A 26,526-nucleotide genomic window follows, 5' to 3' on the forward strand; every position below is an offset into this window, starting at 1 on the left:
AACGAGCCCAAGAATTAACTGTTTCAAAAACTCTGCCTTATGAAATTCACACATCATGTAAGAGACATTTAATAATGAAAAGATAAGTTTTGAGATGTCCTGGTTATACAGAAACATCCATGAATTAGATAAACTTGGTTTATGCATGTCCAAAAATGGAGAATTAAGTGTAATGTATAGAAGAATTATGTTTTTCACTCATATCTTTTATCTTTTTACAATATAGGAAGTCATTCAGCCCATCAGGTTTGTGCTAGCTCCCAGAGCCATCGCAATCAGTCTTCGTACCCCACTTACTTTCCCAGTCATTGATTCACTCTCACATGCCCATCAACACCACCCTATCACACACCTGCCATCCACAATGTCCACTTAGCCTACCAAGTCAAGTTTATTGTTATCTGAAACATGCAGACACGCAACCAGCCATAACACGCAGAAAGATAAACAATAGCATAATTTATTGTCATGAACAAGTCACGAAATTTGGTGTTTTGTGGTAGCATCACAGCGCAAACAATCATATAAACTACCTTACAACAATAAATTTAAAAAATAGTGCATGAAAAGTAAGCCAGTGTCTTTGGTTCATAATACATAATTATCCCACTGATACAAGAACATAACAAATAGGTGCTGGAGTTGACCATCCAGTCCATCAAGCCTGCTCAGCTATTCATTCAGATCATGGCTGATCTGATGAAAGGCTCATCTCCACCTACCTGAATTTTGACCATATCCCTTCATTCCTCTATGTAAAAATCTATCCAACCTTGTGTTAAATATATCTACTGAAGTAGCCTCCACTGCTTCAATGAGCATCAAATTCCACAGATTTATCACCCTCTGGGAAAAGCAGTTCCTCCTCGCCTCCATCCTAAATCTTAAGGAAATAACCTCTATTTCTAGTCTCCCCCACCAATGGAAATAATTTACCTTATCTCTCATAATTTTATACATTTCTATAAGATCCCCTCTCATTCTTCTAAATTCCAGCGAGCACAGTTCCAGACGACACAATCTCGCCTCATCTCTGTATCGACCTGGTGAACCACTGCCTCCAAAGCTATTTCCTTTTATTTCATGGTCCTCAGGCACTCTCTCTCAGGCCAAACCAAGCAGCAGCAGTTGTGGCCGTCCTGATCCACACTATTCAGTGTGGATTCAGGATGAAGCTCACCTGGTCTTAGTGCCCTTGACTTATGGCTCAGTGGACGGGGGTGAATTAATCAGCAATTCTCCAGTGATCCTCTGATATATGTACCTATACATGAAGCTCATGTATAATTCCTGACTGCAGTGTTTAGCATAACTGAATACATAGTCAGATTTCCTATGTGTGCCATTTGTAACAAAATCAAAATTTTTTATAATGGCCTTCATGTTGTGAAATGTCTCAAGATTAGCAGTGAGCTGACAACACAGAAACTTGAATAGACGAAGTCAATGTTTATGCTCCACATGAGCTGACTCCATCTCACCCCATTAATGGTTCCTTCATTTCCTTCATTCCAGTATGCTTTCCCCATTTATTTGTCTGAATTTCTCCTTCCACGTTCTCCCTTACTGGGTGATGACGGAAGGAGACTAGGTGAAGCATCTCCAGTGCGGAACAGAGAAAGGTAACTGTCGGGAAGGATACAGAGACGTGGTGGAAGATATCTGTGGCAAAGGCTTGAACTGGCTCTTCATAATCTTGTAACTGGCAATGATCACTTGCCGTGTCCTCAGTTGAAAGAGGCACGTTTAAAAAAAAATCTCTGTGAAAGGGACTATATTTGAGTTGGGTTGGAGGGGCCGGGGGAAGGGGGTGGGGTGGGGGGGGGGAGAGGGAAGGCAGTGAAATGTGGTTCTTTGGCACTTTAGTGGATGCCAGTGTTTTGAAGTGATTTTTTAAAAAAAATTTATATACCAAAAGCCTTGACATTTATAATACTTCCAGATGTGGAAAAAAACATGCAGTCCAGATAAAACACAGTGAATGTTTTCACCTGGTGATTCATGGTGTGAGTAGTTCAGGGAGAGGGCAACCATATAACACGACAGCTGAGGAACAGGCCCTTCAGCCCATCTAGTCTGACCTGAACTACTATTCTACCTAGTCCCATTGACTTGCATGCAGGCCATAACCCTCCCATCCACGTACCTGTCCAATATTTTTCTAGTGTCAAAAAAATTGAGCCCGCATTCACCACTTCAGCTGGTCGCTCATTCCACACTCTCAGCATGGATCCACCTCATGTTCCCATTTCACCTTTCACCTTTAATCCATGTCCTCCAGTTCTTGTCTCACCTAACCTCAATGGAAAAAGCCTATTTGGATTTACTCTATCTATGGCCCTCATAATGTTATAAACCTCCATCAAATCTCTCTAACTTTTCTACCCTCCAGGGAATAAACTCCTAACCTGATTAACCTTTTCCTGTATGGAGGGCACTTTGGGTAAGTTGTTTCCGTCGGTGGGGGAGACTAGAACTAGGGGACATAGCCTCAAGATTCAGGGTGGTAGATTTGGGATGGAGATGAGGAGGAACTGCTTTTCTCAGGGGGCGGTGAATCTAATGGAATTCTCTGCCCATGGAAGCAGTGGAGGCGACCCCAGTAAATATATTTAAGACAAGGTTGGATAGATTTTTTACATAGTAGGGGAATTAAGGGAAAAGGCAGGTAGGTGGAAATGAGCCAATCATCAGATCAGCTGTGATGTCATTGAATGGTGAAACAAGCTCGACGGGCCGGATAGCCGACTCTGCTCTAATTCCTTACATTCTTATGTAACTCAGCTCCTCGAGACCCTGCAATATTCTTATTAATGAATAGATAGAGTGGCTGTTGGGTCTCAGTGCCAGTTCCCTGTACTGTCCCGACATCAGCTGAAAGCAGTTATTATCTTAGGTAATTTGTGGACAGCAGCTGGAGAATTTAAAGTTAAATTCAAAATTAAAGGTCTTTGCAAAAAAATAAAATCTCTCGGCGTGTAAGGTAAGATACCGATGTGTTTTGAAGGCTGGCTAACAGGAGACAGAGGGTCAGCCTAAATGAGAAGTCTTCTAATTGGCAGGATAAAAAGAATATTATGTCACAGGAATCAGTGCTGAGTCTTAAAGATTAGAGAAATGACTTGGATTAAGGCATAAAAGTTATGGCTGCTGAATTGATGAGATGACAGAAAGATAAATATAGGAAATTTAGTTGTGAGGAGGGTATAACAAAGCTACAGAAGGTAATATAGAGTAAAAGGAATGGGCAGGGATATGGCAAATGAAATATAAATAAAGAAAAATGTGAAGTGATCCAATCAGGCAGGAAAAATAAAGAAGTGCATTATCTAAATGTTGAGGAATTGCAGACTGTTGAGACATGGAAGGATCAGTGCGTCCTGATGTGTGATTTGCAAAGGTTAGCATGGAGGTAGAGCCTAGTAAAATAAACCTTGCCCCAATTAAAAATTTTTAATCCTTTTTTTTGGCTTTCCCTTGTTCCTTAATTGGGCTAAATCTCATTGATTTACCATTATTATCACAAAAATGTTCTCCCATTTACCCAACTCAACCACTTCTTGTTGTACTGACCAAAACAATCCTCTTTATTTAACTAGGGCGACCAGGGCCATCTACTGTATTGTCTATTCCATCCAGTGCTCCCATTGCAGCCTTCTCTACATTGGAGAAACTTGCAGCCTTCTCTACATTGGAGAGACTGGATGCAGACTGGGAGATCATTTCACTGAGTACCTTTGCTCTGACCGCATCAATGACAGGTATATCCCAGTGGCCAACTATTTCAATTCTGCGCCCCACTCCCGCACTGACATCTGTCCAATGCTTCATGTCCTACCAAACCAAGGCCAGCCACAAATTGGAGGAGCACCACCTAATATTCCATCTGGACACTCTCCAAAAGGATGTCATGAACATTGACTTGTCCGGTTTCTGGCTCGCCAACTCCCCATTCTCCCTCTCTTCCCTATCCCTCTTCTTTTCTGCAGCTCTCTACCCTTTCCCTTCGGGCCATTCCCCCATCCCCCTGTTTGCTTGTGTGCCCTCCCTCCCTTATCCACCTATTACTCACCTCTGGGACCATGCGCCTCCCCCTGCCCCTCAGCCCGCCATTTTGTTCGGGCGTCTGCCTACATTTTGCTCACACCTTGATGAAGGGCTCAAGCCTGAAATGTTGGTTATGTATCTTTATCTTTGCTACATATAGTACACTGCTGAGTTTCTCCTGCATTGTGTTTTTACTTAATTTAGCTACTGATTACTGCCTGTATTTAAGCAGTAAAACTCCAATAGTCCATGGCAAACTTTCCAAACGATTGGGTGTTACTTTATGAAAACTGAGAGCACTTCGATATCAATAATTTCGTATATTGTGCTTTAGTTTAATGAATTTTCCAGTGAACACAGTGAGATTAAAGGGAACAGGAAATATACAAGTACTCCAGACCCCCAGCTCAGCCTTCAGATTTTCCAAATTATTCTATGCCGCATAATCAGTTCTACTGAAAATGCCCCATTATTACTTCACCTGTTGGGAATTTGCCTGCAAATGTTCTCTTGCATAAAATAATCATAGTTTATTAATGTTAGTTTATCTTTTATTTCTTCATTCACTGACATATCAACCCTTTGCGGTCTGGGGTTACATATCAGTCAGTCCAGGCAGATTTATTTCCCTTGGTCAATGAGATAGAGTACATGCAGCATAGACAGACACTCTGCACACAAAAGCTCCCACCAACATCTACCAGGCTCTTGAACTTCTCTGTCGCACCCTAACCATAACTTCAAGGCCACCAAGAATTGCCTGCACCACTGACTCAGCTAATTTACAACTAATTGTGCATATTTATATATTACTCTCTTTCTTCTTAGGTGTGTGTTTTATGTACCCCTGGGAAGCTGCAGCAAGACTTTTATTACACATCAGGACATTGTAGTTTGGTATATGACAAAAAACTCAGTTCATTCATTCAACCACATAATGACCCCATAAACAGCTTTTAGTGAAGGTATAATGAAGACCATAAGCCAGTGGTTCTCCACCTTTTTCTTTCCACTGTTTTAATTGTACCTAATTGACTCGTTGTAACTTCAAAGGAAATAGGCCTATGACAATTTTTCTCAAGCAAAATATTTCAGTAATAATTGGGACTAGAGCAGTGATTCTCCACCTTCCCTTCCCCACTCACATACCACCTTGAGCAATCCCTTACTAATCACAGAGCACTTATGGCATAGGGATTACTTAAAGTGGATTGTGAGTGGAAAGAAAAAAAATTGAGAACCACTGCCATAAGCCATAGGAGCAGTAGTGGTCCCATTGAGTCTGCTCTGCCCTTCCATCATGAACTGATTCACTCTCCCACTTAGCCCCCTCCCCTGCCTTCTTCCCATAACCTGACTATTCAGATACCTTAAATATACCCAATGACCTGGTCTCCAAAGCCACCCGTGGCAGAAAATTCCAGAGGTTCCCCACCCTCCACCTAAAGATATGAAGAGCGAAGAATAAATATTATTCACAGTCTGTTGATGCTACACTCACCCAAGAGGGTAGACAAGGCCCAGATTTAACATCCTGTTTGAGGGAAGCTGCCTCTGCGGCACCAACTTCGAAACGTCAAATGGGAACCCCCAGGTTCTGGCAGGGCTTCTAACCACTGAGTCACAGCTGTCATTAAATGGCCTTTAAGTTGGCCAAGTGAACTATGACTGCAAGTCCCAATTTCATAGAATGACGTACATCCTGAAACTCTGATCAAAAGGCTCTTGCTTCTTGGAATGCCAAAAGTAAACAGCTACTTTAGTTAGAAAAATCTGGTTGCTGCTTGAGAGCACAAGTGGAAATCATCCGAACTAATTGCAATGAGCTCAAACCAGCATTTTCAGGTTGATTTTATTGCTTTCAAAGTGAAGGGCAGAGAGGGTTTAAATTTTTAGTCCTACTGTTTTTAAACTTTTGGTACAATTTTACAGGCCATTGTTGCAGGATAGAGAATGTAGCAAGGATTAAATCTTTTGGAGGTCTAGACCTTTGGTTTGGAGCTAATGAGATCACATCCCACTCTTGTGCCGAGGAAATTTAAATTTAACAAAATACAGTGTGGCCCCATTATAACACCATCATTGAGGTCCATAAAATGTCCTCGTGCTAAATTTGGGTTCAAGAAAATCAACATTCAAACTGACCCTATATTGACCTAACATCCTAAAACACCCCTATTTTCACCCTATTTGAACAGTTTTTTTGCACGTTTACCTTCTGGCAAGTAAATTACCTTCGAATTAAAGAATTCCGTGAATAAATCGTTGTTACAGTAGAAATTAAAACACAAATTAATTTTTAGTAAAGTTTTTAATAAACAACAAATAAAAAAATTCAAGAATATTAGCAATCATCATTTACAGTTTATTTCTTAAAAAAAGTGATCTAACTCACTAAAAAAAACTTTTCAGTTCCTGAAAGAGCGAAAAAAAAAAGTCCAATGACTCATTGTGTTATATCTGAATTTGTGTTAAATTGGGGCACATAAAACCAGGGTTTCACTGTTTATATCAAATATTTAAAATATTAAATAGCCATAAAACACTGGCATTGTCATTAAAATTCCAATTATTTCCCTAATGCCCTTCAGAGAGGGGAAATCTACCATCCTCAGCTGGTCCTGTCAATATTGATTCAACATTCAGATCACAAGTGTTGATTTTTCCAGTGTTAACCACATTCTACAGAACCAAAACTCCATTCGTCTGTCAAAAGATCCAGATAAAGTGTCTTGAGAAAGGGTCCCGACCTGAAATGCTGACTGACCATTTCTACCCTGGAATGCTGTCTGACCTACTGAGTTCCTCCAGCAATGGTTTGTTTACTAAACATCTGGATGTAATAGGCCCTTCTGGCCCACAAGCTCCTGCTGCCCAAACATCCCAAATTAACCTACAACCCCCATACATTAAGAAAGGTGGAGGAAACCCTTGCCGAGACGGGAAGAACGTACAAACTCCTTTTTGACAACCCAGATTTGAACCTCGGTGGCTGGTGCTGTAATTGCGTTGCACTAACCACTACTCTAACCTTGCCACCCTTTTGGTGCATATTATGCTCAAGGATTCCAAGCAGGAAGGGTCAGTAAAATGGTGCAAAACTGCAGTGTTGCCATTGATTTGTATAAAATATTCTGCTCAATGTTTCATCTTCTATTATCCATGAATATTTTGCACCCTCATGCAATACATTATGTACATAGCACTACCTACAACAGGGAATCCACATACCTGTTTTTGACTGTGCCCACATGCACACCAAGCATAGAGTTTATTTGCCAGGAGATCCTCTTTGAAAGGATGTTTGGCCGCAATAACTGCTCCCTTTGGGGAGGCTGTGGTACTGTACCAGCAACTTCTGATCTGTGCTTGGAAGAAACAGAAACTAAAATACTGGCTGGTAGTTTAGATTATTCTATCATTCGGCACAATCGAGGATGGTTGTCACGTTAATTGTCTTGTGTGCCAGATATCAACAAAGAGTTAAAATTAATTTGTTTATATCGTGAAAACATAATCAAAGAAAACAATGAAATCGTTGCCTCCTTTTCAAAAAGGGTTTGCTACAACTTGTAAAAAAAAACTTCTTTGACTTATCAATGTTCAAGGTGTTCCACAGGGAAATAAACACACAAGTGCTGGAAGAACTCAGCAGGTATTGCAACATCCATAGGAGGTAATGATATACAACTGATGTTATGGGCCTGAGCCCTTAAATTTAGACCTACAACACGATAACAGGCCCTTTTGGCCCACTTAAACCCAATTAACCTACAACCCCAGTACATTTTGAAGGGTGGGAGGAGAAAACCCACACAGACACAGGGAGAAGGTACAAACTCCCTACAGACTATGCCGGATTCGAACCCGGGTTGGTGGAGCTGTAACAGCTCTGCGCTGACAGCTACACTAACCATGTCGCCCAAAAGGTTTCACTTACCTTCTTCAAGGTATGAATAAAAAGCAGTCAGATGGTTGAATTTAGAAGACTGGGGAGGAAAGAATGGGAGGGGGGGGAGGAAAGAATGGGAGGGGAGAGGAAAGAATGGGAGGGGAGAGGAAAGAATGGGAGGGGAGAGGAAAGAATGGGAGGGGAGAGGAAAGAATGGGAGGGGAGAGGAAAGAATGGGAGGGGAGAGGAAAGAATGGGAGGGGAGAGGAAAGAATGGGAGGGGAGAGGAAAGAATGGGAGGGGAGAGGAAAGAATGGGAGGGGAGAGGAAAGAATGGGAGGGGAGAGGAAAGAATGGGAGGGGAGAGGAAAGAATGGGAGGGGAGAGGAAAGAATGGGAGGGGAGAGGAAAGAATGGGAGGGGAGAGGAAAGAATGGGAGGGGAGAGGAAAGAATGGGAGGGGAGAGGAAAGAATGGGAGGGGAGAGGAAAGAATGGGAGGGGAGAGGAAAGAATGGGAGGGGAGAGGAAAGAATGGGAGGGGAGAGGAAAGAATGGGAGGGGAGAGGAAAGAATGGGAGGGGAGAGGAAAGAATGGGAGGGGAGAGGAAAGAATGGGAGGGGAGAGGAAAGAATGGGAGGGGAGAGGAAAGAATGGGAGGGGAGAGGAAAGAATGGGAGGGGAGAGGAAAGAATGGGAGGGGAGAGGAAAGAATGGGAGGGGAGAGGAAAGAATGGGAGGGGAGAGGAAAGAATGGGAGGGGAGAGGAAAGAATGGGAGGGGGGAGGAAAGAATGGGAGGGGGGAGGAAAGAATGGGAGGGGGGAGGAAAGAATGGGAGGGGGGGAGGAAAGAATGGGAGGGGGGAGGAAAGAATGGGAGGGGAGAGGAAAGAATGGGAGGGGAGAGGAAAGAATGGGAGGGGAGAGGAAAGAATGGGAGGGGAGAGGAAAGAATGGGAGGGGAGAGGAAAGAATGGGAGGGGAGAGGAAAGAATGGGAGGGGAGAGGAAAGAATGGGAGGGGAGAGGAAAGAATGGGAGGGGGGTGTACAGACCAACAGACAAAGTGTTATTTCAATATGATAAGAGAACAGGAGAGAGGAAAGGTGTGAATTGATTGGAGGGGGGTTGCTTTTGGCTCTGTGAAAGGGGAAGGAGAGAGAGCGAGAGGGGCAGAGCTAGAAAAAAGAAAACACACGGAAAGATGGATGGGGTGGGGGTGGGAGTCTAATAGAAATCGGAGAAGTCGATGTTAATGCCATCCAGTTAGACTGTGTCCAGGCGGAAGATGAGGTGTTGTTCCTCCAATTTGTGGTGGCCTCAGTCTGGTAGTGCATGAGATCATGGACGGACATGTCCTCAAGGGAGTTAGTCAATCAAAACAAAATTGACCTGAACCACAAAGAGACCAAATACCAGGTAAGTTTCATGAGGGGTCTTAAAGAATGACGAGTGTAAATTTTGTCCTTGGGTCACAAGTAGATTTCACGAGACACTGAGTAAGAGCCCAGCCGATTCTATAAATTAACTTTAAACTTCACACCCTCATTGATTCTGACCTCCTTTCATCTCTCTCACATGCAGATTACCTCTCTGTACCATCCTGTCCTGGGCCTCTTTCAACAACCACTCCACCAAAAGCAGCCAAGCTTCCTACCAGCAATGTCCTGGAACTCCTCTGTAAACCCCTTTTAGATATATTCCTTCAAATCTACCCTGTTCACCAAACTTCTAATCATTTGGGCCAATATTAAATTTTTGTTTGGTAACATTCCTGTGAGATGCCTTGGGAATTTTCATTACATTGAAGGGGTTATTCAAGTGGATGTTGCTGTTGGTAGACTTTTTAAATTTAAAAAAAATTTTTCACACTATGAACCACATTGACCAAAATACACATAAACATTTCCCTCTTGAATATACACAGTATCATTTTCTCCCCTTTTCCCCTGCTCCCTTCCCTCCCTCCTTCCCACCCATTAAACGTTCAACATATATGATACATTAAACCCATTAAACAATGTCATCGCACAATGAAAATAAACAAGAAAATTGTGTCATCTACTTTCACACACTGGGTCAGTTCATTTCATCTTCTTCTCCTTCTGTCATTTTAGGTGGTGGAGGTCCATGGTAGGACTTCTCTGTTGTGTTCCATGTACGGTTCTCAAATTTGTTTGAATACTGTGATGTTATTTCTTAAATTATATGTTATTTTTTCCAATGTACCATTGCTGTACTCTCAGGCTCTCTTCTGATTTCCAGGTTGACATTATACATATTTTTGCTACAGCTAAGGCTATCATAATAAATCTTTTTTGTGCTTCATCCAAATTGAGGCCAAGTTCTTTACTTCTTATATTACTTAGAAGAAAGATCTCTGGATTTTTTGGTATGTTGCTTTTTGTGATTTTATTTAATACCTGATTTAGATCTTCCCAAAACTTTTCCACTTTCTCACATGCCCAAATTGCATGTACTGTTGTTCCCATTTCTTTCTTACAGTGAAAACATCTATCTGATACTGTTGGGTTCCATTTATTTAACTTTTGGGGCGTGGTGTTTTAATACCAAAAATGGGGAAAGATCCACTAACACCAGCATCATATAGACCAATATCTCTACTCAACACAGATTATAAGATAATAGCTAAACTATTAGCAAACAGATTGGCCGACTGTGTACCAAAAATAGTAAAACTAGATCAAACTGGATTTATTAAGAAGAGACGAAAAACAGACAATATCTGTAAGTTCATTAACTTAATCCATGCAGTACAAGGAAACAAGACGCCAACAGTGGTGGTTGCCTTAGACACAGAGAAAACCTTTGACAGGGTAGAATGGAATTATTTATTCAAAGTACTACAGAGGTTCAACCTACCAGAGAAATATATTAATTGGATTAAAGCATTATATAAGGGACCATTGGCGAAGGTGACAGTAAATGGATATATATCAAACCAATTTAAATTAAGCAGGTCAACTAGGCAGGGATGTCCACTATCTCCCTTACTGTTCGCTTTAGCTATAGAACCCTTGGCAGAACTGATAAGGAATATAAAATCAGTCTATTTGTAGATGATGTCATAGTATACTTAACAGAACCAGAATTATCAATAAAAGAATTACATAAGAAATTGAAGGAATATGGAGAAGTATCGGGGTACAAGATCAACGCAAATAAAAGTGAAGCAATGCCAATGAATAATGTGGATTTCACAAAGTTTAAGAAAGAATCACCATTTAAATGGCAAACACAAGCAATCCGATACGTAGGTATTCAACTAGATAATAATCTAGGCCATCTATACAAATTAAATTATCAGCCATTAATGAAGAAATTACAAGATGACTTAGAACATTAGAAAGATTTACCACTAACACTGATAGGAAGGGTAAATTGCATTAAATGAACATCTTCCCAAGGATACAATACCTATTTCAATCATTATCAATTCACCTAACAGAGAAATTCTTCAAGGAGCTAAAGAAAATAATAAGGAAATTCTTATGGAAAGGGGGGGGGGGGAAAACCAAGGATAGCACTAGATAAATTAACAGAATGGTACAAACAAGGGGGCTTGCAGCTACCAAACTTTAAGAATTATTATAGAACAGCACAATTAAGATACCTATCAGATTTTTATCAAACAAGGGAAAAACCAGATTGGACCAGATTCTTTCTTCTTTGGCTTGGCTTCGCGGACGAAGATTTATGGAGGGGGTAAAAAGTCCACGTCAGCTGCAGGCTCGTTTGTGGCTGACAAGTCCGATGCGGGACAGGCAGACACGGTTGCAGCGGTTGCAGGGGAAAATTGGTTGGTTGGGGTTGGGTGTTGGGTTTTTCCTCCTTTGCCTTTTGTCAGTGAGGTGGGCTCTGCAGTCTTCTTCAAAGGAGGTTGCTGCCCGCCAAACTGTGAGGCGCCAAGATGCACGGTTTGAGGCGTTATCAGCCCACTGGTGGTGGTCAATGTGGCAGGCACCAAGAGATTTCTTTAGGCAGTCCTTGTACCTTTTCTTTGGTGCACCTCTGTCACGGTGGCCAGTGGAGAGCTCGCCATATAACACGATCTTGGGAAGGCGATGGTCCTCCATTCTGGAGACGTGACCCATCCAGCGCAGCTGGATCTTCAGCAGCGTGGACTCGATGCTGTCGACCTCTGCCATCTCGAGTACTTCGACGTTAGGGATGAAAGCGCTCCAATGGATGTTGAGGATGGAGCGGAGACAACGCTGGTGGAAGTGTTCTAGGAGCCGTAGGTGGTGCCGGTAGAGGACCCATGATTCGGAGCCGAACAGGAGTGTGGGTATGACAACGGCTCTGTATACGCTTATCTTTGTGAGGTTTTTCAGTTGGTTGTTTTTCCAGACTCTTTTGTGTAGTCTTCCAAAGGCGCTATTTGCCTTGGCAAGTCTGTTGTCTATCTCATTGTCGATCCTTGCATCTGATGAAATGGTGCAGCCGAGATAGGTAAACTGGTTGACCGTTTTGAGTTTTGTGTGCCCGATGGAGATGTGGGGGGGCTGGTAGTCATGGTGGGGAGCTGGCTGATGGAGGACCTCAGTTTTCTTCAGGCTGACTTCCAGGCCAAACATTTTGGCAGTTTCCGCAAAGCAGGACGTCAAGCGCTGAAGAGCTGGCTCTGAATGGGCAACTAAAGCGGCATCGTCTGCAAAGAGTAGTTCACGGACAAGTTTCTCTTGTGCCTTGGTGTGAGCTTGCAGGCGCCTCAGATTGAAGAGACTGCCATCCGTGCGGTACCGGATGTAAACAGCGTCTTCATTGTTGGGATTAGAGCTAGATAAAATAGGGGAGAAGGTACCTGAACATATACTATATAAGTGGGATGAAAAGCTGGTGCAACATAGGAATTCACCAGTACTGCAGCATCTGCTCAACATTTGGAAGAAGATTCACGTCGAAAGGAAAAAAACAAATGATCAACTACCAAAATTAATATTGACGCAAAATCAACCTGTCCCTTTCACAATAGATAACCTTTCCTTTAGAGAATGGGAGAGAAAAGGGATCAAAAGAATAGAAAATTCTTTTTCGGGAAATAAATTATTATCTTTTGAACAAATGAAGTACAAATATGGTATAACTCACGGTACAATATTTGCATACCACCAACTGAAAACCTACTTGAAGGACAAATTGGGAAGGAGGCTGAGGTTACCAGAAGGAAGCAGCTTTGAATATGTGATTACAGACACAATGATAATTAAAAGATTTATAACAAACATGTACATCAAACTCCAAGAGAAAGAGAACGATGAAATAAGCTGTAAACCCAAACAAAAGTGGGAACAAAATCTAAACATAAAAAATGAAACATGGGAAAAGCTATGCTCTGGAACTGAGAAATACAATAAACACGATGTTTCGCATGATACAATATAATTGGTTACGTAGAGATATTGGTTACACAGGCTGTTGGGAGACATCATGTTTTTTTTTGAATAGTGGTCAAATACTCTCTTTAAACCTGTGCCAAATCTTCATTGTCAATTCTTTGGGAACCAACCAACAGCAATGTCCCAGACGCACATCTTAGACCGCTGGTAATATCAACTATTATGTCCACAGGCAGTTCTGTACCTCTTGTTAATCTGAAAGGAAATGACACATTCTCCTTGCTTTCACAGTAAAAACAGTCTTGGACTATGAGATTCCTCGGGACGGTCTGTTCTGATTGCCACTATAAAAGATAGCCCAGTCTTTTTTGTTTGACATATAGATTTACTTTTATGACCTCAAGATGCTCAGATTCTCTTTGTTGTACAAAATGAAGATAAACTGGTGCAGAACATGCATGGCTGGCTAAAAGGATTAACTACTGTATTGATGTAATCCACAGTACTTCAAAATGTGGACTATGTCGCTGCAGTCTTAGTAACTCAACACATCACAAGACAAGGTTTACAAATATTGTTCTCACATTGCTCAGACTATTCAGCCCATTTAGTCTATGCCTAAAGTAAGAGCATTCCTATATTCCCCAAATGATTTTCCTGTGAACCTACTATACAGTTTAAATTAAAAGCAGAATAGATCTTAACTGTTTCAGAAAAATTATGTTAGTAATTTGTGACAAACCAATGGTTAGGATTAACCTTTAAATCCAGTATTTGCCCAACCACATCACGGGCTCTGCCCTCCCCTCCCATCCATCAAAAACATCTACCTGTATGCGAGATGCTGCCTGAAGAAGGCAGCCAAAATCATAAAGAAATCCCATCACCCTAGTCCTCTTGAACCTGAAGACCAGGTTCAAGAACGGTTTCATTTCAACTGCTATCAGACCCTTGAACCCCCCCGTTGTTACACCAATCATGGGCTGCTCCAACACCACAAAGAACTGTTGGCACAATTCCAAAAATTATATTTCCACTAGAACAATGGTTCTCAACCTCCCCCCCCCCCCCACCCCCACCCCCATTCATATACCATGTTAAGTAATCCCTAACTAAAAGAGCACCTAAAGCATAGGATGTCAGAGTATGGGATTATAAATGAGGCTAAAGTCAGGAAAATGGGACCAGCTCAAGTCAAAACCTTGGTTAGAGGCTCTGCTCCCACACTGTCTGTCCCTGCAACTATGCATCACTACACAGCCTGTGCAGCCCAGACATACAATGCATGGGCAGGGTGGGGGCTATGTATGATCGTGTAGAGCAGTGGTTTTCAAACTTTTTCTTTCCACTCACATTCCACCTTAAGTAATCCCGATATCAACCGTGCTCTGTGATTAGTAAGGGATTGCTTGGTATGTGAGTGGGAAAACAGGCTGAGAACCAGTGCTCTGGACCCAATTGTTACTGAAATATTTTGCTTGAGAAAAATTGTCATTGTCCCATTTCCTTTGGAGTTCTGAAACCGTGCACATAACGAGTCAATTAGGGATAATTAAAATAGTGGTTTTCAACCTTTTTATTTCCACTCACATCCAACTTTAAGTTATTTCTTACTAACCACAGAGCACCTATTGGCAGAGGATGGCGGCACGGTTGGCGCAGCGGTTTTACAGTGCCAGCAATCAAGACTGTACTGTGGTTTGAATCCCATACTGTCTGTAAGGAGTCTGTACTTTCTCCCAGTGTCTGTGTGGGTTTTCTCTGAGGACTCCATTTTCCTCCCACCGTTCAAAACGTACCGGGGGTGTAGTTTAAAGCAGTGTAAATTGGGCAGCACGAACTCGTGGGCCGAAATGGCCTGTTATCATGCTGTATGTGTACATTTAAAATTTAAATTTAAGGTGGCATAGGGATACCACTTAAAGTGGTATGTGAGTGGAAAGAAAATGCTTGAGAACCACTGATACACGTTGCAGTGCCATGGATAAAAGAAGTTCCCTTCAAAGGAGGGCTTTTTGTTTTAATTTTGATCACCTACCCCACTTTCACAGAGGCAAAAAGAAGTGGGAAAATGATCAGGTTTGGTTCCTATAAAACAAAATCTACTGGGACAGGAATAGGGAATGGGAGAGTTTAATGAAAAAAATAAATTCCCAGTTCAAGAATATTAAGCTGTAAGGAGAAGATTATGGAAACGAAGCCTTTTGTGACCCTTGCAATGCAACCTTAACATCTGAAAACCCTTTCTCAATTTCTGTACATCAGCACCAGCTAAAAGAAAGGAATGGTTCAGACAGCAATGTTTATATTTTCCATGCCAAGTAGACATGGTCTGCTTTTTATTATCTTGTCTGCATTTCAAATGCTGTAACAGGAGTTCACTTTAAATACAAGCCTCCAGTGCAAGACTGGGGCTGAAGGCAGACCACTCAGAATCAGAAACAGGTTTATTGTCGTGAACACGTCACTAAATAATGTCATTTCATTGCAAAGTTGATGAGGAAAAGAAGTAAAATACCGTGTTATTTTCCATGATATAAAATTGGATTCATTTAACATCCTTTCAGTTGAAGTAGCATTTTCCAGGAACATATCAACAACATTGAGGATCTGCTGTATATCAAAGGTTAGTGTGAAAGTTATTGTGGGCATATGTATTCAGTATAGGTATGCTTGTTGGGCCATTATCAGACAGAATCCTGGTTCACTTTCTAGTCAACGGTACCTTAGAGGTTGGAATTACAACTCAACATGGAATGAGTTACCAGGGGTTATGCTCTAAAGCCCCGAACAATAATTTGAATTCACAAAAGTGCTGGAGAAACTTAGCGTTTATAGGAAGCAACGATTATATAACCAACTGTGGTAAAACCACAATTGTACTTATGTGTATATGTAAATGACATGACCTTTTCTGTTTGACCCTGCTCTCACTGGCCAGCTTGTGACTCCTCCCTTTCTCCCCCATAAAGGCTGTCATGCCACAACCCTTCTCCCAGTTTGACTCCGGGTCAGTGTGAGTGAGCAACACAAGGGATGCTGTCTACCTCTTGCTTCAGTTCCAGCAACTTCAGTCTTTGTGCAATTGATCGTGCATCATCAACATTCTGGGCCTCAGCCCTTTGTCTGGGCACTCTCCAATAAATGGTATTAATCGACTTCTCTGGTTTCCGTTCAGATCTCTCCCTCCCTCCCTTTCTTTATCCCTCTGTCTCCTTTTCTCCTCCACCTCCCCACCCCCTTCCCTCATTATGCAGTGAGCTATCCCCTTCCCCCCAACACCTGTTTTTTTTCACCTGTCCTCCCACTTATGGGAGGCCTGTTGGCCTGTACTCCTCCCCCTCCCCCCTCCATTTCTTTCCCCCCCCCCCCCCTACTTTTTTATTCAGACATCTGCCTGCTTTTTGCTTACACCTCGATGAAGGGTTCAGGCCTGAAACATTCGTTACGTATCTTTGACTCCTACGAATGGTGCAGGACCTGCTGAGTTTCTCCCGCAATTTTGTGCATTAAATAACAATCACAGCGTCGGCAGACTTTCTTGTTCAACAATAATTTGAAACTTTATAAAAAAGCACTAAAATAGAACCAGGGAATGAGAGAAATACCCAACAGCAAAACATGAAAGTCCGTAGACACCGGGATTGAAGTAAAGACACAACGCTGGAGAAATTCTTGCCTTATGTTCACGTGATTCACGCATGTGCGGCATGTGATCCTCGCCAGCTAATAGCCCAATCAGCAGGGAGCACGCACAAGGAGATGGCAGGGCAGATCAGTGGTGCCTGTTTTTGAACTGTGAGACCACGGCATCTGTGGCAGATGGTGTGGTATGACAGCACATTTCAAAAATACATGGTGCAGGAGGGCCGTGGGATCGGGGGCACTGCTGGGCTGAAAAGGTGGGTGGAGCTGTCGCTACCCCCTCCTCTTTCTCTCTCTCTCTCTCTCTCTCTCTCTCCCCCCTCCTGGCTACAGCCCTGATTGCATCTGAATTCTCATGCCGTTTTCCCATTGCTGCTCTGGGAACACCTTCTGAAGATAAACAGTAAAAATCCAGACTTCTCCAGGATTGGGTCGGTCCAGATTTTTGTATTTTCCAGATTATCGAGAGAGAAGCCAAAGGTTTTTTGAGGTCCAGATTCTCAGTTGATGTGGATTTCTGGCATCCAGATTTTTGGGCTTTTACTGTATGGCAGCACTTCAAGGCAATCGTCATCCTGTCTCCTCATAGTTAATTGTGGATGGACAACAAGAAAACAGTAGAAGTCAGCGACCTGGCCAACCTCAGGCCTTCTTAATGGTTTTGATCTCAGATGATCTGCCTGACACCTCAACTCCTGCTCTGTACTGGTTCCACATTGCCTTCAAATCCCTGATCTTTCAAAAAAAAGCATACCCACCTCCTCCTGAAACATCACCTGTGATCTAGCCTCAGTAGCCTTCTTCTCGGTGAGCAGAAATTCCGACACACCTCCGCTCTAAATATCCACTTGCTAACCTTCAACTTGTCCCCTCTCGAAACTTTCTCACTGAAGAAAATATCTCAACATCCAATTTGTCATTGCCTGCTTTGCATCTTGCGTGTTTCAATAAGACCACTTACCATTCTTCTAAAATTTAGTCTTGTTCACATCATTTGGTCAAGTGATAATAGTTCATTGTTAACATAAAGTGGAAAAAAGAGTGAAACAGGAAAGTCTGCAGACACAGTGATTGTAGTAAACAAACAATGCTGGAGAAACTCAGCAGGTTAAACAATGTATTTTACATAACACAGGTACTGGTAAAGATACATGACCAATGTTTTGGGCCTGTGCCCTTCACCAAGGAATGAGGAAAATGTTGAGAGGCCTTTGAATAAAATATATTCCATGGAATATCTGTTTGCTTGAGAAGGAACAACTGATTGAGATAACAGGATACTGAGATCTGGAACCTGATGCCTGCAGGGGACTTGGAAGAGGATTCAATACCAATTGGGAGGTAGAACAGGATAAATACTCACTGAGGAAAAACTGGAAGGTTATGGCCAAAACATAAAACAAGTTTGAGCAGTAAATGCAGAGCACTTACAGAAAGTTGGCCCAGTCAAAATGGGGACAATGGTCTCTGTGCTCCATGACTCCATACACTGGCCACAAGCTAACTTCTTTTGGTACCATTTTGTCTGTGGCCTTTAATCTCTCTGTCTGTGTTTATTCCAGCTTTTCTTCCACATTTGTTAAGTTGAATGTTTTTGACCATCTTCTAGAGATTCTATCACACTACAGCACAAACTTATCATGTATAATCAGTATATTAACATTTATTCCAATGACTATCTCCCCCCCACATAAAACATAACTGTTAATGTGATATGCCAACTGCTGAAAAATATTGGAAATTCCAGGGGGAACTTCTGAAATGGTGTTAAGTTATCGGCGTGGTAGTGGTCCATGATGCTGGCACTGTATTGATCCAGGAAGGGTGCTATTGAACACAAGAAACAGGAGCAGAAGTACACCATCTGGCCGGTTGAGACTGCCCTGCCTGTCAATATGATCACGGCTGATCTGATGATAGGCTCATCTCCACCTACCTGCCTTTTCCCTATATCCTTCAATTCCCTTATTATGTAAAAATCTATCCAACCTTGTTTTAAATATATTCACGGAGGTAGGTTCGACTGCTTCATCGTTGAGGTTTCCAATTAAATGATAAATGGGAGATCTGCAATTAAATCTTCAGCCGATTCTGTGAGCTACAATGAAACTCATCCACTTGGTTTTAACCCACTGAAAAGTTGCCTGCCTGCACTTTGCATGTACCTTGACGAAGAGCTCAGGGCCAAAACATTGGTCACCCTTTGCTGCCAGTGGGTTTCTCCAGCACATTTGGGTGTTGCACTTAGACCGTAGCGTCTGCAGGAGTAAATCGCGAAAGTCTGCAGACACCGTGACTGAAGTAAAAACACAATGATGGAGGACCTCAGCAGATAGCAAAGATACATAACCAACGTTTCGGGCTTGAGCCCCTTCAAGGCACGAACCAGCGTCTCCAGGCCGTCTCCTTTCACTGGCAAATGGAACTTTCAGACTAGACGGTTTGCCAGGAGCAATCGGAAAGAAACAGCGCGTTAAGAATGCAGGAAGCAGTTGGTCATTTATTTTTTTCCTTTCTACGTGAATCTTCTTCCAAATGTATATTGACGCAAAATCAACTAATCCCTTTCACAATAGATAACCTTTCCTTTAGAGAATGGGAGAGAAAAGGGATCAAAAGAATAGAAAATTGTTTTACGGGAAATAAATTATTATCTTTTGAACAAACGAAGTACAAATATGGTATAACCCACCGTACAATGTTTGCATACCACCAACTGAAAACTTACTTGAAGGACAAATTGGGAAGCAGGCTGAGGTTACTAGAAGGAAGCAATTTTGAATATGTGATTACAGACACAATGATAATTAAAAGATTTATAACAAACATGTCCATCAAACTGCAAGAGAAAGAGAACGAGGAAATAAGCTGTAAACCCAAACAAAAATGGGAAGAAGATCTAAACATAAAGATAAAAAATGAAACATGGGAAAAGCTATGCTCCAGAACTATGAGAAATACAATAAACACGGGGTTTTGCATGATACAATATAATTGGTTACACAGGCTATACACCACGCCCCAAAAGTTAAATAAATGGGACCCAACAGTATCAGACAGATGTTTTCGCTGTAAGAAGGAAGCAGGAACAGCAGTACATGCAATTTGGGCACGTGAGAAAGTGGAAAAGTTTTGGGAAGATCTAAATCAGGTGTTAAATAAAATCACAAAAAGCAACATACCAAAAAATCCAGAGATCTTTCTTCTAAGTAATATAAGAAGTAAAGAACTAGGCCTCAATTTGGATGGAGCACAAAAAAGATTTATGATAGCCTTAGCTGTAGCAAAAAAATGTATTATGTCAACCTGGAAATCAGAAGAGAGCCTGAGAATACAGCAATGGTACATAGAAATGAATAAATGTATTCCATTGGAAAAAATAACATATAATTAAAAAAATAAAGTCACATTATTTGAACAAATTTGGGAACCGTACATGGAACACAACAGAGAGGGCCTACCGCGGACCTCCACCCCCTAAAATGCCAGAAGGAGAAGAAGACGAAATGAACTGACCCAGTGTGTAAAAGTAGATGACACAAATTTCTTGTTTATTTTCATTGTGTGATGACATTGTTTAATGGGTTTATTGTATTGTATATGTTGAACGTTGAGTGGGTGGGAAGGAGGGAGGGAAGGGAGGGGGGATAAAGGGGAGAAAATGACACTGAGTATATTCAAGAGGGAAATGTTTGTGTATTTTGGTTAATATGGTTCATAGTGTGAAAAATAAAAAAAATTAAAAACAAAGAAAGCAGAAAGCAGAGAACACCGACCCCAGGGGAGTTTGCAGGTCCACCCACCTTTGCCTTGAAGGCACGGAATTGGAAGTTACCTTCGCCCCTGAAAGGGAGGGAGAGGGAGAGAGAGAAGAAAAGCGAGAAACGACCCCAGCCATTGACGCGAGAGCAGAGTAGCTGCAAGGACTCGCCCAGCCGTTCACCTGAGCCTGCAGTGCGGGCAGCGCCAGTCGCAGAGCCGGGGGAGCACTCATGGCAGAAGCGCACACGTTTCTCCTTGCGAGATCCCAGATCAGAGCGAGCGCTGCAAATGGAAGCCAGAGCCGGAAGAAATTGCTTCGCGCTTTTGGTTCCCGGGTCATCAATTCAAAGTCCAGCTTGTTTGAAAAGTTTTATAGAATTAGTTTGATTCCGGAACGGCGCTTATCAACTGTCGTTACTCAGGCTTATCTACTGTGCCCTGCAACATTTGGTCAAGAAACTCTTTCCCCTGTCTTCCCCCCCCCCCAACTTTCCCCGTCCCCCCCCCAACTTTCCCCGTCCCCCCCCAACTTTCCCCCGTCCCCCCCAACTTTCCCCGTCCCCCCAACTTTCCCGTCCCCCGTCCCCCCAACTTTCCCCCGCCCCCCAACTTTCCCCCGTCCCCCCAACTTTCCCCCGCCCCCCAACTTTCCCCCGTCCCCCCAACTTTCCCCCGCCCCCCAACTTTCCCCCGTCCCCCGCCCCCCCAACTTTCCCCGTCCCCCAACTTTCCCCGCCCCCCAACTTTCCCCGCCCCCCAACTTTCCCCGCCCCCCAACTTTCCCCGCCCCCCCAACTTTCCCCGCCCCCCCAACTTTCCCCCGTCCCCCCCAACTTTCCCCCGTCCCCCCCCCAACTTTCCCCCGTCCCCCCCCCAACTTTCCCCCGTCCCCCCCCCAACTTTCCCCCGTCCCCCCCCAACTTTCCCCCGTCCCCTCCCCCAACTTTCCCCCGTCCCCCCCAACTTTCCCCCGTCCCCCCCCAACTTTCCCCCGTCCCCCCCCAACTTTCCCCCGTCCCCCCCAACTTTCCCCCGTCCCCCCCAACTTCCCCCGTCCCCCCCCAACTTCCCCGTCCCCCCCCAACTTCCCCCGTCCCCCCCAACTTTCCCCGTCCCCCCCCAACTTTCCCCCGTCCCCCCCAACTTTCCCCCGTCCCCCCCAACTTTCCCCCGTCCCCCCCCAACTTTCCCCCGTCCCCCCCCCAACTTTCCCCCGTCCCCTCCCCCAACTTTCCCCCGTCCCCCCCCCAACTTTCCCCCGTTCCCCCCCCCCAACTTTCCCCCGTCCCCCCCCCCAACTTTCCCCCGTCCCCCCCCCCCAACTTTCCCCCGTCCCCTCCCCCAACTTTCTCCCAACGTTTTAACGGGAATACCTCGCCCTCCCTCGATAATCAGATAATAATTTGCATTTCCAAAGAGGTGCTCTGGCAAATGGAACTCTTTCATTTTCTGTTTTGGCTCAACTCTGCTCTCAACGTCCCAAGGCACGTTCATCTGTGTTTCCTGGGTTGTGAAGACACCTGTGTTTGAAAACCTGCATTTCAATAGTTTCATCTTTGACTTTAAGCGCCTCTCTAAACCCCATCTCTGCTCGCAATTGTCCATGGAGTTTGGCCATTTCACCATATGACCTGTGCCAAATTAACCATTTTTTTTGTACACATGACTTATTTTCAATTTAATATATTGCAGTTATTTTAAGTATCTGTTCAGCTCCAGCAAGTAAGAGTTTCAGGGCATGTGTACATCGTACAATGTATTTGACAATACATTCAAATGTCTCAATGTGGACAAGATAAAGGAAATGATTGTGGACTACAGGAGGTCAAAGGTTGCCTGTTCTCCATTACACATCAGCAGAGAGTGGCAAGCACAAAGTTCCTTGGCGTGGATATAAGGGACGATCTATCCTGGACTCACAGATTTATTGCCAGAGTACATACATGACAGATGCTGAGATCTGAAGCAAAAAGAACAAACTGCTAGAGGCACTCAGCAGATCCATCAACATCTGTGGGGTGGAAGGAAATGCTGATGCTTTGAGTTCCAAGTTCAGATTTCTTGGCAGAAAACAGACATGATAACACATACAACCCTGAGATTCTTTTTTCCTGCAGGTGAGGCAGAATTATCACTTAATGGTAGTACGGAAAAAGCTGTACTCAACGTACACATGTAAACAAATAAAGAAATTTAAACAAGCTGACTGTGCAAAACAGAGAGAAAAAAATCAATAAAGTGCACAAGAGTCCTTAAATGAGTCCCTGATTGAGTTTGTCATTGAGTCTGATGGTGGAGGGGTAGCAGCTGTTCCTGAGTCTTGTGGCCCCTACACCTCTTTCCTGATGGTACCAGCGAGAACAGGGTGTGTGCTGGGTGGTGTGGATCCTTGATAATCACTGCTGCTCTCCGAAGGCAGTGTTCCCTGTAGATGTTCTCAGTAGTGGAGAGGGTTTTGCCTGTGATGTCCTGGGCTGTGTTCACTACCTTTTGCAGGACTTTACACTCATGAGTATTGGTGTGCCCATACCAGACCATGATGCAGCCGGTCAGCACACTTTCCACCACACATCTGTGGAAATTTGCCAGGGTTTTCGATGTCATACCAAACCTCTGCAAACTCCTGAGGAAGTGGAGGGAGGGGCTGAAGTGCTTTCTTCACAATACCATTGGGTCCAGGAAAGATCCTCTGAGGTAGTGAGTCCTAAGAATTTAAATTTGCTCACCTTCTCTATCTCTAATCCCCCAATGATCACTGATTTTCCCTTCTTGAAGTTATCAGTTGGGTTTAGTGACATTGAGTGTGCGGTTGTGAGTCAGGAAGGTGCAGTAGTTCATACACCTCCTAAGGAGATTGAGGAAGGCAAGGTTACCGGCCTCCATCTTGACAACCTTTTGTGGGAGCACAAGTGAGAGTGTTCTGTCTGGCTGCATCATTGTGTGGGATGGTAGCTGCAAAGCATCAGACTGGAAGTCTATGCAGTGGATCATTAAAACAACTCAGAGGATCACTGGGGACTCTCTTTCGATATACAGCATTTAATAGGAGTGCGATCTAAATAGGGCTCAATAAATTAGAGAAAACCCTTTTCATCAAAGTGCACAGTATCTTTCACCCACTACCATAAAAAGAAGGTACAGAAGCATCAAAATCAGAACGGCTAACCTGGGTAATAGTTTCTTCCCACAGGCTGTGAGACTGATAAACTATATCCTTAACTGTGTAAATCATCCCAAATATTTATTTTTATTATTCATGTGATCTTTATGTACTACGAATTGCATGATTTTGTATGTGCAACGTGGTCGAGAGAGACCCTGCTTTGTGGGGTTGTATACTTACAATCAGATGATAATAAACTTGAATTTAAAGCTCGTTATTGATCAGGTTTTTAATCACCCACCCTAATATCTCCTTCTGCACCTCAGAGCGAAACTTTATAGAGGAATTGTGGTGATATGACCACCAGCCTACTGCAGGGGGCGACCTCTGTACCTGCAGGAAGACCACCTAAGGGGGCTGACTCCACCTGGCCGGCTGTCAATTAGCCGACCTGAATATAAACCAGAGCCACCAAGGCATAAACTGGTGTTCAGACTTTTACTGGAATAAAGCCTGTTGTACAGTCTTTTAAAGAGTTTTGTGCTTGCCTGCTGCTACCTCAGTGCACCACAATTTATTCCAGTAAAAATTTTAAAGAGAGACCATGGAGAAGTTTCTGACAATCAGGAGCCTGGAGATCGACCCCCAACACCCGGATGCCCAGGCAAGCTTTGAGCTCTGGAGGCATGCAATTGAGGCGATCATCCTAACATAGGCGGAGGTGATCAACACCAACCAGAAATGACTCATGGTGCTCCGCACCAAGATGGGCCCACGAGCTTTCCAAGTCATCAAGGACTGCACGCACTATGAACCTGCGATGGCCATCCTGGAGAGCATGTACAAGCCCCCAACAAACGTGGTCTATGCCCAGTACCTGGCATCAGGGTCCAGCAGCCAGGTGAAACGGCAGATGCCTATCTGGGGGCCCTGCGTGAGCTAGCCTGCCCATGCCTGGCTGAGACCGGGGTGACCGAAGGGAAAGTGGAGCGATTGATCCGGGACGCCTGCATGTGAGGGCTGTGCTTGAGGAGCGCCCGGCAGAAACTGCTGGAGGAAAACATCGCCTCATTTACCAGGACAATGGAGGTGGTCCGCTCCCTGGAGGCTGCAACTCATCAAGCAGAGGTTGGCGATGCCCGACTCCCCCAACCCCTGACCTGGCAGATGCAAAGAACCTGGTGAGCCTGGTGGGCAGCTCGCTTCTTTGCCAGCAGCTCCTGGATTTCCTGGCTGTTTTCGTCAAACCAGTCCTTGTTTTTCCTGGAGGAGAAGCCCAGTACCTCTTCAGTGGATTGCAGTATGGTAGTCTTCAACTGATCCCAGAGGGTTTCAGGGCACGGGTCCGTGAGGCGGGTTGCAACGTCGAGCTTTGCTTTGAGGTTTGCCTGGAAGTTTCCTCTCGCTTCGTCTGACTGCAGTTTTCCAACATTGAACCTCTTTCTGGGGGCTTTATTGTTCCTGGGCTTTGGCTTGAAGTGAAGGTTGAGCTTGCAGCGAACCAGCCGGTGGTCAGTGTGGCATTCCGCGCTAGGCATGACCCTGGTGTGGAGCACATCTTGTTTGTCACTTTCTCGCACCAGGATGTAGTCCAGGAGGTGCCAGTGTTTGGATCGGGGATGCATCCAGGTGGTCTTAAGGCTGTCCCTCTGCTGAAAAAGGGTGTTTGTAATGACAAGCCGCTGTTCTGCGCAGAGCTCCAACAGGAGGCGCCCATTGTCGTTGCACTTGCCGACGCCATGCTTGCCCAGGATTCCTGGCCAGGTTTCTGAGTCTTTGCCGACATGAGCGTTGAAGTCGCCCAGGATGACAACCTTGTCGGCTGTAGGGGTACGTTGGATGAGGTTGCGCAGGTCGGTGTAGAACTTGTTCTTTTCTGCTGGTTCCGCCTGGAGGGTTGGAGCATAGACACTGATGAGGGTGATGTGACGCTTGTTTTGAAGTGGGAGTCGCATGGACATGATTCGGTCCGAGAGGCCTGTCGGAAGGTAGCTCAAACTACAGGGGAATCACGTTGCTCTCCATTGCAGGCAAAATCTTCGCTAGGATTCTACTAAATAGAATAATACCTAGTGTCGCTGAGAATATTCTCCCAGAATCACAGTGCGGCTTTCGCGCTAACAGAGGAACCACTGACATGGTCTTTGCCCTCAGACAGCTCCAAGAAAAGTGTAGAGAACAAAACAAAGGACTCTACATCACCTTTGTTGACCTCACCAAAGCCTTCGACACCGTGAGCAGGAAAGGGCTTTGGCAAATACTAGAGCGCATCGGATGTCCCCCAAAGTTCCTCAACATGATTATCCAACTGCACGAAAACCAACAAGGTCGGGTCAGATACAGCAATGAGCTCTCTGAACCCTTCTCCATTAACAATGGCGTGAAGCAAGGCTGTGTTCTCGCACCAACCCTCTTTTCAATCTTCTTCAGCATGATGCTGAACCAAGCCATGAAAGACCCCAACAATGAAGACGCTGTTTACATCCGGTACCGCACGGATGGCAGTCTCTTCAATCTGAGGCGCCTGCAAGCTCACACCAAGACACAAGAGAAACTTGTCCGTGAACTACTCTTTGCAGATGATGCCGCTTTAGTTGCCCATTCAGAGCCAGCTCTTCAGCGCTTGACGTCCTGCTTTGCGGAAACTGCCAAAATGTTTGGCCTGGAAGTCAGCCTGAAGAAAACTGAGGTCCTCCATCAGCCAGCTCCCCACCATG

General features: G+C 44.1%; 1 protein-coding gene across 1 annotated transcript in view; it reads right to left on the reverse strand.

Annotated features, from left to right (window-relative positions):
• LOC138747615 (CDGSH iron-sulfur domain-containing protein 3, mitochondrial-like) overlaps positions 1-21,139 on the reverse strand; it is a 33,350-nt gene extending 12,211 nt beyond the window's left edge. The window contains exons 1-2 of the mRNA XM_069906996.1: positions 20,888-21,139; positions 7,279-7,410 (exon numbers count right to left, since the gene is read on the reverse strand). Coding sequence (XP_069763097.1) covers positions 7,279-7,410; positions 20,888-21,046 — 291 coding nt within the window. The 5' untranslated portion in view covers positions 21,047-21,139. The remainder of the gene's footprint in view (positions 1-7,278; positions 7,411-20,887) is intronic.
• Between the last annotated feature and the right edge of the window lie 5,387 nt (positions 21,140-26,526).

This window comes from Narcine bancroftii, chromosome 12 (genome assembly GCF_036971445.1).
Source record: "Narcine bancroftii isolate sNarBan1 chromosome 12, sNarBan1.hap1, whole genome shotgun sequence".
NCBI lineage: Eukaryota > Metazoa > Chordata > Chondrichthyes > Torpediniformes > Narcinidae > Narcine > Narcine bancroftii.